The sequence below is a fragment of the Sinocyclocheilus grahami genome, unplaced genomic scaffold, assembly GCF_001515645.1.
Source record: "Sinocyclocheilus grahami isolate Dianchi unplaced genomic scaffold, SAMN03320097.WGS_v1.1 scaffold65.1, whole genome shotgun sequence".
Classification (NCBI taxonomy): Eukaryota; Metazoa; Chordata; class Actinopteri; order Cypriniformes; family Cyprinidae; genus Sinocyclocheilus; species Sinocyclocheilus grahami.
Genome location: NW_015505244.1, coordinates 1,436,422 through 1,449,412, shown reverse-complemented (window position 1 = coordinate 1,449,412; position 12,991 = coordinate 1,436,422). Strand labels below are relative to the sequence as shown.

At 36.2% G+C, this 12,991-nt stretch overlaps 1 protein-coding gene across 1 annotated transcript; it reads left to right on the top strand.

Moving 5' to 3' along the window:
- Positions 1 to 356: 356 nt before the first annotated feature.
- LOC107584962 (GRAM domain-containing protein 1C-like) lies at positions 357 to 11,670 on the top strand. The gene is made up of 13 exons (XM_016271748.1): positions 357 to 380; positions 1,915 to 2,039; positions 2,150 to 2,309; positions 2,828 to 2,987; positions 3,076 to 3,222; positions 5,777 to 5,895; positions 6,871 to 7,013; positions 7,130 to 7,233; positions 9,934 to 10,104; positions 10,308 to 10,377; positions 11,023 to 11,142; positions 11,213 to 11,318; positions 11,553 to 11,670. The coding sequence occupies exons 1-13, from the start codon at positions 372 to 374 to the stop codon at positions 11,619 to 11,621; spliced, it is 1,503 nt and encodes a 500-aa protein (XP_016127234.1). The 5' UTR covers positions 357 to 371; the 3' UTR covers positions 11,622 to 11,670.
- The last annotated feature ends 1,321 nt before the right edge of the window (positions 11,671 to 12,991 follow it).

The following is a 12,991-nucleotide window of genomic DNA, read 5'->3' as shown; positions in this document are numbered from 1 at the left end:
TAAACTTGATTTTGTCTTAGATCACAGTAAATATGCAGGATATCATCTCAATATTACGAGAGAAGACAGCAAAATGGATACCAAATGCCATCCAGATCAATACTAATTCAGAGAAGGTAAAGTTCAGAGATCAAAGGTTTTACATTCTTGCTTTTTCCTATTTATGAAGATACATGTATAGGATAAATTCATATATATATATATATATGTATATATATATATATATATATATATATATATATATATATATATATATATATATATATATATTAATATACATATATTGTCATTTTCCACAGTTGTTCTTTAGCTCATTTTCAGCAAGAGAGAAAAGTTTCCTGGGTATGTTTCGGCTTTGGCAGAACGTTCTAATGGAGAAGGTGATTTCTTTCTTTCTTTTTAACATTTTCCTTTTTAACCTCACTATCGTTGTTTTAGATGATTTAAATATTCTTTATATTTACATATCTTCTAAAGCATATTACCTGCATGATGTACATCACTGTACATTTTTACTCTACAACAGCTTATTCTGAAATATGATCTGAAATAGATATGTAATAGGAACGGGGTTGCCAGAAGCAGAACACTTATTCTCAAGAACACTTCCATTATCAGTTTTACAGTGTTGAGTCAGTCTTAATTGCTGACACAAACTATTTCTTTGTAGCTTAGGGTGGATACTAATGTGGCATATTAATACCATATGAGGAAAACAGACAGAATAATACTCTATAGACCTATGGTCAGGGATATGCTTAAGTGTAAACAACCTAAATCTGTAGGGCACACTTGACAAGGCAGCAAATAAATGTATAGTTCATTGACCCCATCGAGACGTGGCTTTCTTCAACTGAAAACAGAAAATAGTGCCTCTTTCCTTACATGCACTAGGAACGGCAGAGCTAAAATGACAGGAAAATTAGTATAGCGATATGATAAACGAATAAAGCAGATATGCAGTTTAAGGCAATGAATAGCGCACCACTAGGCGGCGCAGTTGTAGCCTTTCGTGACTTCCTGATTTCAGCACGAGTCGCGCGCTACACGCGCTCAGGTTACTGGGGTTCAGCAGGTAGGTGACGAGACGGAGAGACTTTACCCACCGTCAGATTTTACGTAGAGTTGAGAATATATTACACACGGTGCTACTTCTTTAAACATGTCATGTATTTGTAAATAGGTGGGGAATTTTTAGAGCTTCATGAATCCATAAAATGTATTCGCGTCAGTTTGTTGTGTTAATGTGTCCGTGCCATACGGCCTTGAAACTATGTTTTGCTTTTCGTTGTGATTGTTTGGCCACTTTTTTTTAAACCGACGCGAATATTAGTGAACTTTATACTCGAAAGTCTTTTTTCATATAGGTTTTATTTGAGTTTTTCAGCCACATTTTGTCGAGTAACTCTTGCCTGTGTCCGCTGATACGGTCTATTTACATTTACAATGTGTGTCGCTGAAACATCTCTACGCCTTATTTCCATGGTAACCGCAGTTTTCGGCAGTCTTCCATCGTTACGACTGCGAATGGAATTGAACTGAAAAGGCAAATTTTAAAAAACAAATTTTTGGGGAGGAAAAAATCCACCTTTTTATTATAGCACTGTACTGCACTTTGGCTGATACTGGCTATATAGTATCTATTTACATAATATTATTTGCTTGTTTTTATTATTTTGTTTTTAAACAAAGGGTTGTTTATTACTAATAATTTGTACCAAATAATGTCAGTGTCATTTGCCCTCCCAACATATTTGCTCCCTGGTCAGTGATGTGTGAAGCAGGTTAGGGCTGTTTTATCTGCTGTTTTAGATTAACATCAGTACAGGAACTTGAGTTTTTTTCCAACGTGCAGATGGGAGAGGCGGAAACATGTGAGTGTACATTGCTCAATGTAGCTTTCCTGTCTTGCAGAAACTGACCAAGTTGGAGCTGTTGCAGATGGTTAAGCAGCATTATGGCAACGACTTAGGATTGAGTCATGATGAAATGGAAAGCATTCAATCATCAGTAGATACCGTCACACTTACCGTGCCCAGGTTGACTACACACATGTACACACAACCAATCACATCTTCACATGTCAACGCCTGTTTGGACAACTGAGAGATCAGTTACTTGGTTTTAAGGTCCCATCTCTCTGTTGCAGTCTGAATATGCGTGGAGAGGATTACACGGGGAGACCAGAAAGGCCCACATCGCTTCGTCTTCCCCAAGGGGAGCTGAATTCTTATGAGGCCACCACACCACAGGGAGACGACACACAGTCTTCAGTAGGACTGCAAAGCATGCTCTCAGCAAATGGAGGGGTACGTTGACAAATGTTTCTTTGGCAGATGGATTTTTCCTGAAATTGTTTGTATAATGACTGGTAGGGTTGGGTGATACAGTGGAAAAAAAATCTCAAAACATTTCAGTCTTTAAACTATAATGTAGGTGACAATTTTATTTAAGAACTTGTTTGAGATTTTACCAGATTTTTATTTTTATGAACATTTATTTCCTACCTACAAAAATATTATATTTTTTTAAAATCAGAAATATAAATTTTAAAGATTGTGTATAATTATTATTATTTTTTAATTTTTATTTTGTTTGTTGGTCGAAATAATATTGTATGTTATTGTTATTAAGACTATTCAACAAAATCACTGTGAATATATAGTCAGAATTCTATCAATGGTCAACCTGTTGAATCTTTTTGTACTCTGCATTTGATTCGCTTATAAAGATTAAAGAAAGTACAATGTCTTTGATGTAGAGCTCATTAATGGCATGTTCAAAGTTTAAGGTTTTGAACTTGATATATGTATCAAAATCTCAACAGGATGACACTCTCAGTACCCCGTCCCATCAGCGCAGTCCAAATCTGTCATTAAACCGCTCAGGGTCTGAACGAGTGTCTAAACGCTCCTCTCTCTCTCTGGATCTAAATGCCAATGAAGACCAGATCTCCGATAACAGCAGATCTGACAGCCTGGAGGAGGGTGAGTTGTTTGTGTGTGTGTCTTAGCTATGTCTCATTCCATGGCTGTTTTGATGCATTTTGGTTACGTCAGTATTGATTTCTTGTAGTGGAAGAACGTGAGACAGCGTCTCCCGTGTCTCAGGGAAGGCTGTTTGTGAACCGGGTCTTTCACATCAGTGCTGAGAAGATGTTTGACCTGCTTTTCACTGATTCTAATTTCATGCGGAGGTTTATGGATATCAGGAAGATCATAGGTACGTTTCTCTTTCCTTTTACCTCTCTTACAATCATCAGTTCCATTCCTATATAAATGTGATTGGTAACTTTTCATTTCAGCATGTAGTAGACTTTGGTCCTCCAGAAATATTGTGTTATATTTTTGCCAGTGTTATTCATGTACTATTATACTCTTTATTAGGGCTGCAACAACTAATCGATAAAATTGATTCATCATCGACAAATTACGCAAAATCACTGAATTACGCATTTTTATGGACAAAATGCATCAAAAAATAGTGGAGGAAACAGAATGAGTTGCTGCGGGAGTGTTACGTGATCCAAGCTGCCCAAAACATGATAATTCTTTATTTTAAGCTAATGCATTAGCGTAATGGCTTGCATAAAGGTCCGTCCTGACAGTCTGTGTTGAGTTTTAATCTTTACTGAATGAGCGCCGGTGTTCTGACAAATAATGCTACCTGTCAGATTATGCTACCATCACTGTATTTATCCTACTGTACGGGTAGGTTTAGGGTTGGGGTAGGTGTACATGTTAATAAAGTAGGGCTGAATGATTTTGGAAAATAATTTAATTGCGATTTTTAATGTGCAATTCTTTTTTTAAAGCTCTTTATGTTCTGTATTATTCAACAAAGACAAGCTATAAATCATTGTATAGTATGAGCAACACACTATTAGATAGATTAAACATAAATGTTATTTTCTGTAGGCCAGGCCTATAGGTTACAGTGAAATTAGGTGATGCATGAATTGATATGAATTACATTTTTATTTAACTACAATCACAGTATATTGACTGATCTGTTGAACTTCCAACCTTGTAAGTATGTAATAATTATGACAACATAAAGCACTGACAAGTAAGTCTGGTGTAAACCTTAATATGAAAGTCAGTAACAAATCACACAAACTAAAGTATGTTGCAGAAATATAAAAACAAATCTGTTGCTTTACCACACTACTTTAGGTCATTCAAAGTCACTGTAATAAACACATGTAAACATGTGGACTGCACTAAACACTGTTTTATTTCTTTTATTTTTCTGCTGATGGTCCGCGCTTGACTTGAAGCAGCGCTGCTTAGACCGATAGGTGTTTGTCATCAAAGTACTGTGAGAGCTATAAGACAGTGAATCTCAACCTTTTGGCGTACCGGACCCCAGTCAATTTAGAACCATCCTAAAGGACCCCCAGAACAAAATTGACTCCTCTATGTATCATTTGTGTCTTTCTCTCGCCGTACTTTGATGTCATACACCGATCGATCTTCAAGTCGAACACACCTCTTTACTCTCGTGTGTCACGTGACCGAGTGTAATCGCAGCCTCTGCGATTGAAAAATCGCGTTTTTTCATATCGTGATATTATCGCAAATGCAATTAATCGTTCAGCCCTATAATAAAGCCTCACACCTTATTAATATCATGCTGGAAGCAAAATCTGATAGGTAGCACTTTTCGCTATCGAATTATGCTACCATCTGTTTTAATGGGAGGTAGCAAAATCTGACAGGGTAGCACAAATCGCCAGAACACCGGCGTGGCAGGCACGTGCGTCAGACAGATGGAAAAGAGAGACAATAATCAGCACAAAAACATTTATCACATATCAAGTTAAATCGAGGTTTAAAGGTAAACATGCATTGCGAGTATTTTATGAGAGTAGGAACTGTAAGGGGATAACAGCGTGTAGTTGTCTGAATATAAATATCAGACGCTTCATAACCGCCTATTACAGGATAAAGAAATGACAGTAAGACGTGACTGTGATCAAAGTGAACGTGTTCCTGCAGAACATTAATCTTACCTATTGGTTACCTATTATGGAGTTTGTGATTTTATTCGTCTTTATCACCGTTATTATTTTAATTTTTAATGCAAAGATTTAAACTATATACATGTATAGCTATATACAATGCTTAAATTTATTAAAACTAATTTATGTAAGGTTTTTAACAAATTATGGTTTGTGCCACTGCTGCTTTAAACTAACAGTACTGGTGATTACCAAAATCATTTTTTAGCTTTCTGTATTGGTTAGTCCTCCAATATGTGTAAGCTCTTTAGTAACAGTAGTAGGCTATTTCTAATGCTATAATATAATTATTGCTGTTATCTATGAAAGAAAGGCAGAGAGCTTTATAGTGTTTTTTTCTTCAGATACCCAATTACAGTCAAAAAGTGCATAAACAATGCCAGCAAGAATGCAAGCTGTTATGAAGGGCATAGGAGCCTTTTTTATGTGAATAAATACTATTTAGTTGTTTAAGTTTATTTGCCCAATAAATGACAATAATGACAATTATTGATAATTTTATTTACAAAATGTGTTTTATATTTATATTTACCTTTAATTTATATTTATTCAGTTATTGTCCAAGGCAACATTTCTAAGTTTAAGTTTTTCATCTTGATTGATTTATTTATTTATTGATTTCACTTACCAAAACAATGTTTTATAATATTGTAGTTTTAGTTAAAAAATACCAACATTGGTTTTTGCATTTATTGCTTTGCCATACAGTTTATAGTAACAAAAGTTTATAGTAACAAAAAAATTACCTGACAGGTGCAAGCTCTACCTCTTGGCAAAGGGAGGAATCTGGTGGTATGAAAAGGACTTTGAACTTCACCATCACCATTAATAACCCCCTGATTGGCAAGTTTTCCACTGCCACAGAAACCCAGGTTAGAGTCACAACTTTGTCTTTGTTCCAAAAACTAGCGAATTGCACCACTGTTTGCTACCTACGCAGGAGATTCAAAAGTGACTTGTGATTTTTGTGTCAAACAAATTGTAAAAATTGTTGTACAAACTTATTGAAAGGCTGCGTTTCATTGGTTGCACTGTCAGCTAACATGCAGTATTTGGTTATGTCACATTTATATTTAGAGACTTGGTTAGCAGGAAGGAGCTGCAGTTGTGGATCACAAGTTTCTGTGAATTCTGAGGGGTGATGGGTCCTTCCTTTGATTATTTTTGTAATATTTGCACCTGTTGTTGCCACTTTTATCTTACAAATCTGACAAATCAGTATGTCCAGTCTAGTTGTCTGTGCTTTGTCAGTTGTTTTTGTGTGAAATTAAATCCATAAAACAATAAATTAGTTTGCCAGAACCATTTTAACTGAACTTCACATACATTCTTCTGGTCTTTCAGCTCTTAGTCTGCGATGCAAAGAATAGTTAAAAAATATACCCACTGTTTTGTTTAAAACAATTAATTAGGCAATAGACAGCTTTTGTTTCCATTTATGTTATGCAACAATTAACATTTTTAACAATAAAATGACTGGAGGTGTGCTGCAATTACAAATTCAGCTTCATCCAGTTATTTGATCTAATCGTGGCTGTTTGAGCTAATTGGACTTTAAAGTTGATGCAATAATCATGTTTTTATGCAGTAATGACCTGCTTGATGACTGTGTCTACATTCATACAATGAATGTGTAGGATTGACTCTCAAATTGTCCTGTACATACAGCAGTGCACAGGATTGAATAATGTTGCATAATATCTATATGGACACGTAACCAAACTAAACTGAACAGAACCATATTTAGCAATCCAAACAGGACTGACATCTGTATTGTGCTGCTGTGTAAATTCGTCCTGTATGTGTATGTGGAATATTTTCTGATTTCTATTCCTTGTGTATTTTAGACACTATATAAAGAGTCGAGGGAGGGTCAGTACTACATGATAGATGCAGAGGTCTACACACATGATGTACCTTACCATGACTACTTCTACACTCAGAATCGCTACTGTATCATCCGCAACTCCAAGCACAAGTGCAGACTCAGGTGAGCGGTATCCTCATATCTGTACGTCTAACCACTTTCATTTTGACTATAGCACTGAAATCTCTTGATGTAAGAGCCATTTAGTAAATAGTTGAACTCATGATCTCTCTGTGCAGGATTTACACTGATGTCAAATACAAAAAGCACCCATGGGGTCTTGTGAAATCCTTTATCACAAAAAACTCCTGGAGTGGCCTAGAAGACTACTTCAGACACCTTGGTTGGTATAATGCATTTTTACTTTCCCTAACCCTCTATTTTCCCTTTTTACTCATCCGTTTAACTTCTTGTAGATTGTGCCCATTTTCTAGATCAGTGTTTCCCAACCGGGGTGCCGCCTGTCAAGAGCAGGGGTGCTGTGTAAAAAATCCTTTTTTAATATTTTTAAATTGCTAAAATGTTCAAAAAAGCATCTATTATATAATATCCATTTCTGATATTATATAATTAGCCAATAATTAGAGATGCACCGACATTTTGGCTGCCGAAAATTAGTTCACTGCTCAGGTTTCACTTTCACGAGGTGTGACGCTCTGCGTATTATCCACTCTATGCGTGTGTGCTCCGCTCAGTCGCACCACTCATATACCGTTCATGCGAATCGGAACAGCAAAGTCCACTCAAAAATTGAGCCGACGGGAAACATCGATGTAGTACAGTATTGTTTCTGTCTGCAATAGCCCTGCTGTGTTGTAACATGGTGTGGTATATGGGCAACTCTGGTAACGCTGCCCTCACATTCATTGATCTGCTAACCACTGTTATGCTCGCGTGTTTTGATAATAATAGCTTTCTAGGACTAAACATTATTTGGATAATAGGTAAAAATTAAATATCTTAACCCTACTGTTAGACCTACCTGAAAAACTAAAAAGCTATTTATTTCATTCGAAGGCCTGTCATTATTTTTTATTTGTGCTATCATTATTAATTTCTTTATTTGTTTTTATTTGTTCTTATTTTATTACTGACTGCTTACTTGTCATTTTTTATTCAATTCAAAGTTTTAAATCAAGCTATCTCGTGCTACTGCACCAAAATTACCCCACTGTAAAATAAAAAAAACACTGAATGAGCAAAAATTTGTGAGATAGCTAGTTATAATGGTAATTAAATAATGTTTACATATGTATAAAAGCCTACATTAAAATCAGTCCTATAAATTGGTCTCTTCATTAGAAATTAGCCTACTGATTGCCACCATTGATGGACAATTTTTTTTAATAAAATAAAAAATATCTGTATGACATTATATTCTGCAGTTCTTCCCTGTTGTACCAAATATCTGTACTTTTCAAATTATCACATCGAAGTTAGAAATTCAAATATTGTGACAAAATTAATTTTGTAGGGTGCCACAAGTTTGTTAAAATTTTTCCAAAGGGTGCCGCGACTAAAAAAAGGTTGGGAAACACTGTTCTAGATGACTGAATGTCACTAATTATATTATGTCACTGTTCACTTCATAAGGTTCACAGTTATTATAGTTAGGCTATATATAGAATACAACTAAAACCATAAAAAAGTTAATAAAAATAACTAAAATAAAAAATAAAATATAAAAATAATTTGTTACTTCTAGTTCCCAAGTCAACATTTCTCATTTTCATTTAGTTTAACTTGATGTACTAAAATAATTAAAGCTAAAACTGAAATAAAAATGATATAGACATATTTACAAAATAAAAAAGACAAAACCACACACATTTTTTTTACTAAAACTATAAAAGTAAAAGGAAAACAGAAAATATAATATATAAACTTTCAAATTAATTAATATTAATAAAAACCTATAAAAGTACAAGTAGCACTGCTTTATAGTGGGCCAGTCTGCAATCCATTGCCTTGTCTGAGTCTATATATCCTTCGCTACAAATCAAAACAGAACAGCGTATAAAACACTTCAAAACAAAATAACAATATAAAGCTATAGTCCAAAACTAATATGGATTAATATATTTTTTCCTTATCGACTGGAAATAGATAGCTGGCTAATAGCTTCTCTGCCATGGGATGTTGGATTAGGGAATTAAAAGAGTAATGAACATTAGTGACCTGATGAGAGTGTCTAGGGAGGGCTATTAGCAGCATGGATGTGTCCGTTTCCTATTGGTGAAATGCATCAGTTAGGGTGCTTTCACACTTGGTTCGATTGCTTGGTCCGAACCAGAGTTCGATTGCTCCCCCCTCCCCCTGCCCCCGCTGGACTGTGTTTGTATTATATTATTTGGGTCCGAACCGCGGTTCGTTTGCGTTATCAAGCCAGCAGCTGTTTACCCCGTTGCTTAGTAACGATGGTGCAAGAAAAGACTGCAAAATGCATAGCATTGCTCTCTTCAATTTTATATTTATGCTTTTGAACCGTTGGTTTTGTTTCCAAAGCTTCAGTACATAACTGCACTTACATCTGCCTTATGCAAATGCTCTAAAGTACTCTGAAGGCAAACAGAAATGAGATATATAGCTCTCTGCTTGCAGCGCGTCAGTCACGCTCGTCAGGAAAGTGAGTGAAACACACATTTTTATCAAATAATACGTCATAAATAGCGTTTCACTTCTGTGATTTGGTACGATTGCATTCACATCAGCAGCGAACCGTACCGGAGTTCACATGAACCGTACCTCAGACCACCCTTATTAAGCGGACTCGGGTACGGTTCAAGGGGTGCGCACCCGAGTTCGGAAGACAGCGTTCACATCATCCAAACGAACCGAACTCTGACGTCAATCGAACCCGGGTGTGCACCAAAAGTGCTAGTGTGAATCCACCCTTAGATCCATTGCCTGCAAGGCCATTTAATTACTTAACTACAGGGGTGCCAAAAGCCAGATCCATAATCGATCCACTGACCTTAAAATAACTCTGGACTCACAAATTAATGCATTTTTAATGATCTTCACCTCACAATGCACATTCCAGAGGCAGAGCTGCTTGAAGAGGAGGCAGAGTTGACTCAAGGAAGCGGAGATGCTGGAAAGACGGGTGGTTTGCGCAGAAGACGAAGAACTTACAGTCGCACCCTACAGGAACACATGAAGCCAGGGAAGCAGTACAGCGCAGACTTAGATCAGCAGAGAGACGGCACCATGGGTATAAATATATGTATAGTTTTAATCTTTGAATCCAATATCTCTGCTACTGGCCTTAAAATACTGATTAAACCACCAGAAATTGTTTTAATGCCAATAAGATGTTTGTTTTGTGGCCTATGCTTTTTAATATTTAAGCAAACATTGAAGACATTGTGTATTAGACTTATAACAATTAGACTTACATTGCATGTTACATTATAGGTGCCATGGATATAAAGAACACACAACACAGATGGAACATCACTTCGATTGTGTTTGGGATGAGCTTAATGTAAGGCTTCATTCACACTATAAGGCCTGTTTCACACCTCATACACACACAGTAAGCTGTGCGTAAGCTTGGAGCTCTGACATTGACAGTGTTTCTGCCGCGTAACAACCACAAAAGATTCTAGGTTACTACATTGTGTTTTTCCTCTAATTACAACCTAAAATCATAAAATGGTTGTTAGAGTTACTACTCTTGATTTGCATGAGGAAGGTGAGCACATTTTCATTCAAATGGTAAATAATCTACACATAACAGAATTGACTGCAAATTTTAACAAACAACTTAAAGCACATGTTTTCAGTAAGATTTAATGAATGGAAAGTGTTGTTTGTTTGGAACCTAGAATCCCGTAAACTTTCACTGTGTATTCCATATGTTGCTATTTTGCAAAAGATTGCGTTGATAAATGGGTTAACAGTGCATGTTCTCCATATTTTCTGCTGTGTTCAGTGTGCTGCAGTGGCAAAAATAGAAAATTTGCTGTGTGAACTTTCCAGCCTGTTAACATGGTTGCCAAAATAAACATATGCAGCTTACATCTGCAGTGTGAAACATGGAAGAAAAACTGCCAGTTTTAACCATGATGATTTAGAATTACTTAAAAACCTAATGTGCTTACGAATGTCACATTGTTTTGCCTCTCAGTCTTTTTGTTCTGGTGGTTCTGAACTTGGGGCTGTTCTATAAACTTTGGGCCATGGAAGATGTCGCTCACCGTATGTATCTGAACACCAAGCACAGAATGAAGGAGAGAGTAGAGTCCAGGTAAAGGCTCTTTCACATTGTAAATTTTGTGAATTTTTATGAACAAAACTGACTTCATGTTTTTATGTAGTTTGGCACCTGGCCAAGGGCCTAGACCGGGTATGCCACACAGAAGTCGAGAAGAAGCACATTTACTGAGAGCAGTACTGCAGGACTCCATTAACCTTCTAGAACAGGTATGTTTGGGTGTTCTATTAAACACACCCTGCAATGACATGTAAATGCAAAACAAACTGTGGTTGTTCAACATTACACATCAGTGAGATGATCCTTCCTGTCTAATTGGGCAGTTCTTGACCAGAAAAAGTTGATCTTATGTTGTTAGTCAAAACTATAGCTACATACGGTATCTCTATTGGCTGAGAAGTCTCTTATGTGATTGTTTATTTTTGCTGGTTCCTTCTCCACAGCTACGCAGTTCTCTTGTGGTGCTTCAGCAGACCTTTCAGGGCTACAACAGATCCTCCTCTCAGCTTTAAATGGCATTGAGTTTGGTGACCTGACAACAAAAGGGTTTTCTTCCCATAAGACTTGTCCTTGCTGAGGAGTGTTGCCATAGGTACTGTCACTTCAGGGCAGGCTCGTAGCCATGTTCATCCTCTCTCTGGGCTTTTTTGTTATGGTTGGATGTTTTTTTTTTTCTTTTTCAGTGCTGTTTTTGTCTTGGAGGGGACTTTCGCACTAGTACACTCAATTTCGCAAATTCCTCTTGGATTTACTAACTTGACCTTGAAGCTGAAGGAGAGAAGCAACAGTGCATTTTCTCATTCTTCAAATCTGATATTGCTGAAGTTAAACATTGAAGTAACAACAGTGTATCAGGTTGAAGCACAAGGGCTTCTCACAATCATGTCCTGAAATGCTTGATGCTAATTTGATGGACACACTTTTTTTTTTCTGGACTGCAACAGAAGTTTCAGATGTAATGGATTCAGTGCAGTTGCACAGGGTCTTAAATTATAAAGGGGGCAATGCAGGCCCATTGCCTCTAGCTCACTTTAAAGATCTGCCTAACATTTAGTCATGTGGCCTTTTTGTCTTGATTTAGATAATGTCCTTGTCTTAAGATCCCTCTAAGAATTTGTAAATGATTGCACCTTAAAACCTTATTAAAGCAGGGATCACTAGAGACCAATGATTATGCTTATTGAAATTGATGAATGCTTGTAGGTTTTGAATGTTTATCAGGATTTTAATAAAGTCTAATAGTACAAGTTTGTGTGAAGATAAAATATCTGAAGTTTACTGTAAAGGATGAGTGGTCATGTTTGATGTTTTAAATTGTTTACACTCTTGGTCTTTAAAATACCACTTTTGTTGTTCAAATTTTAGGGACCGTATTGTCACTGTGAACTAAATTTGTGACACATCATTGAAAAGTGTGGTAATTTATTAAAAGAGAATGTGTAATCCTCAAGCATTTAATTCTTTCACAGAAAAATATGTAAGGGGTGGATGTGTATAGATGTCTATTTTTTCTGCATAGATTGAACATTTTCTTCTGATTTTTTTTTTATATATAAATTTTTTTTTTCTGGACTGCAACAGAAGTTTCAGATGTAATGGATTCAGTGCAGTTGCACAGGGTCTTAAATTATAAAGGGGGCAATGCAGGCCCATTGCCTCTAGCTCACTTTAAAGATCTGCCTAACATTTAGTCATGTGGCCTTTTTGTCTTGATTTAGATAATGTCCTTGTCTTAAGATCCCTCTAAGAATTTGTAAATGATTGCACCTTAAAACCTTATTAAAGTAGGGATCACTAGAGACCAATGATTATGCTTATTGAAATTGATGAATGCTTGTAGGTTTTGAATGTTTATCAGGATTTTAATAAAGTCTAATAGTAC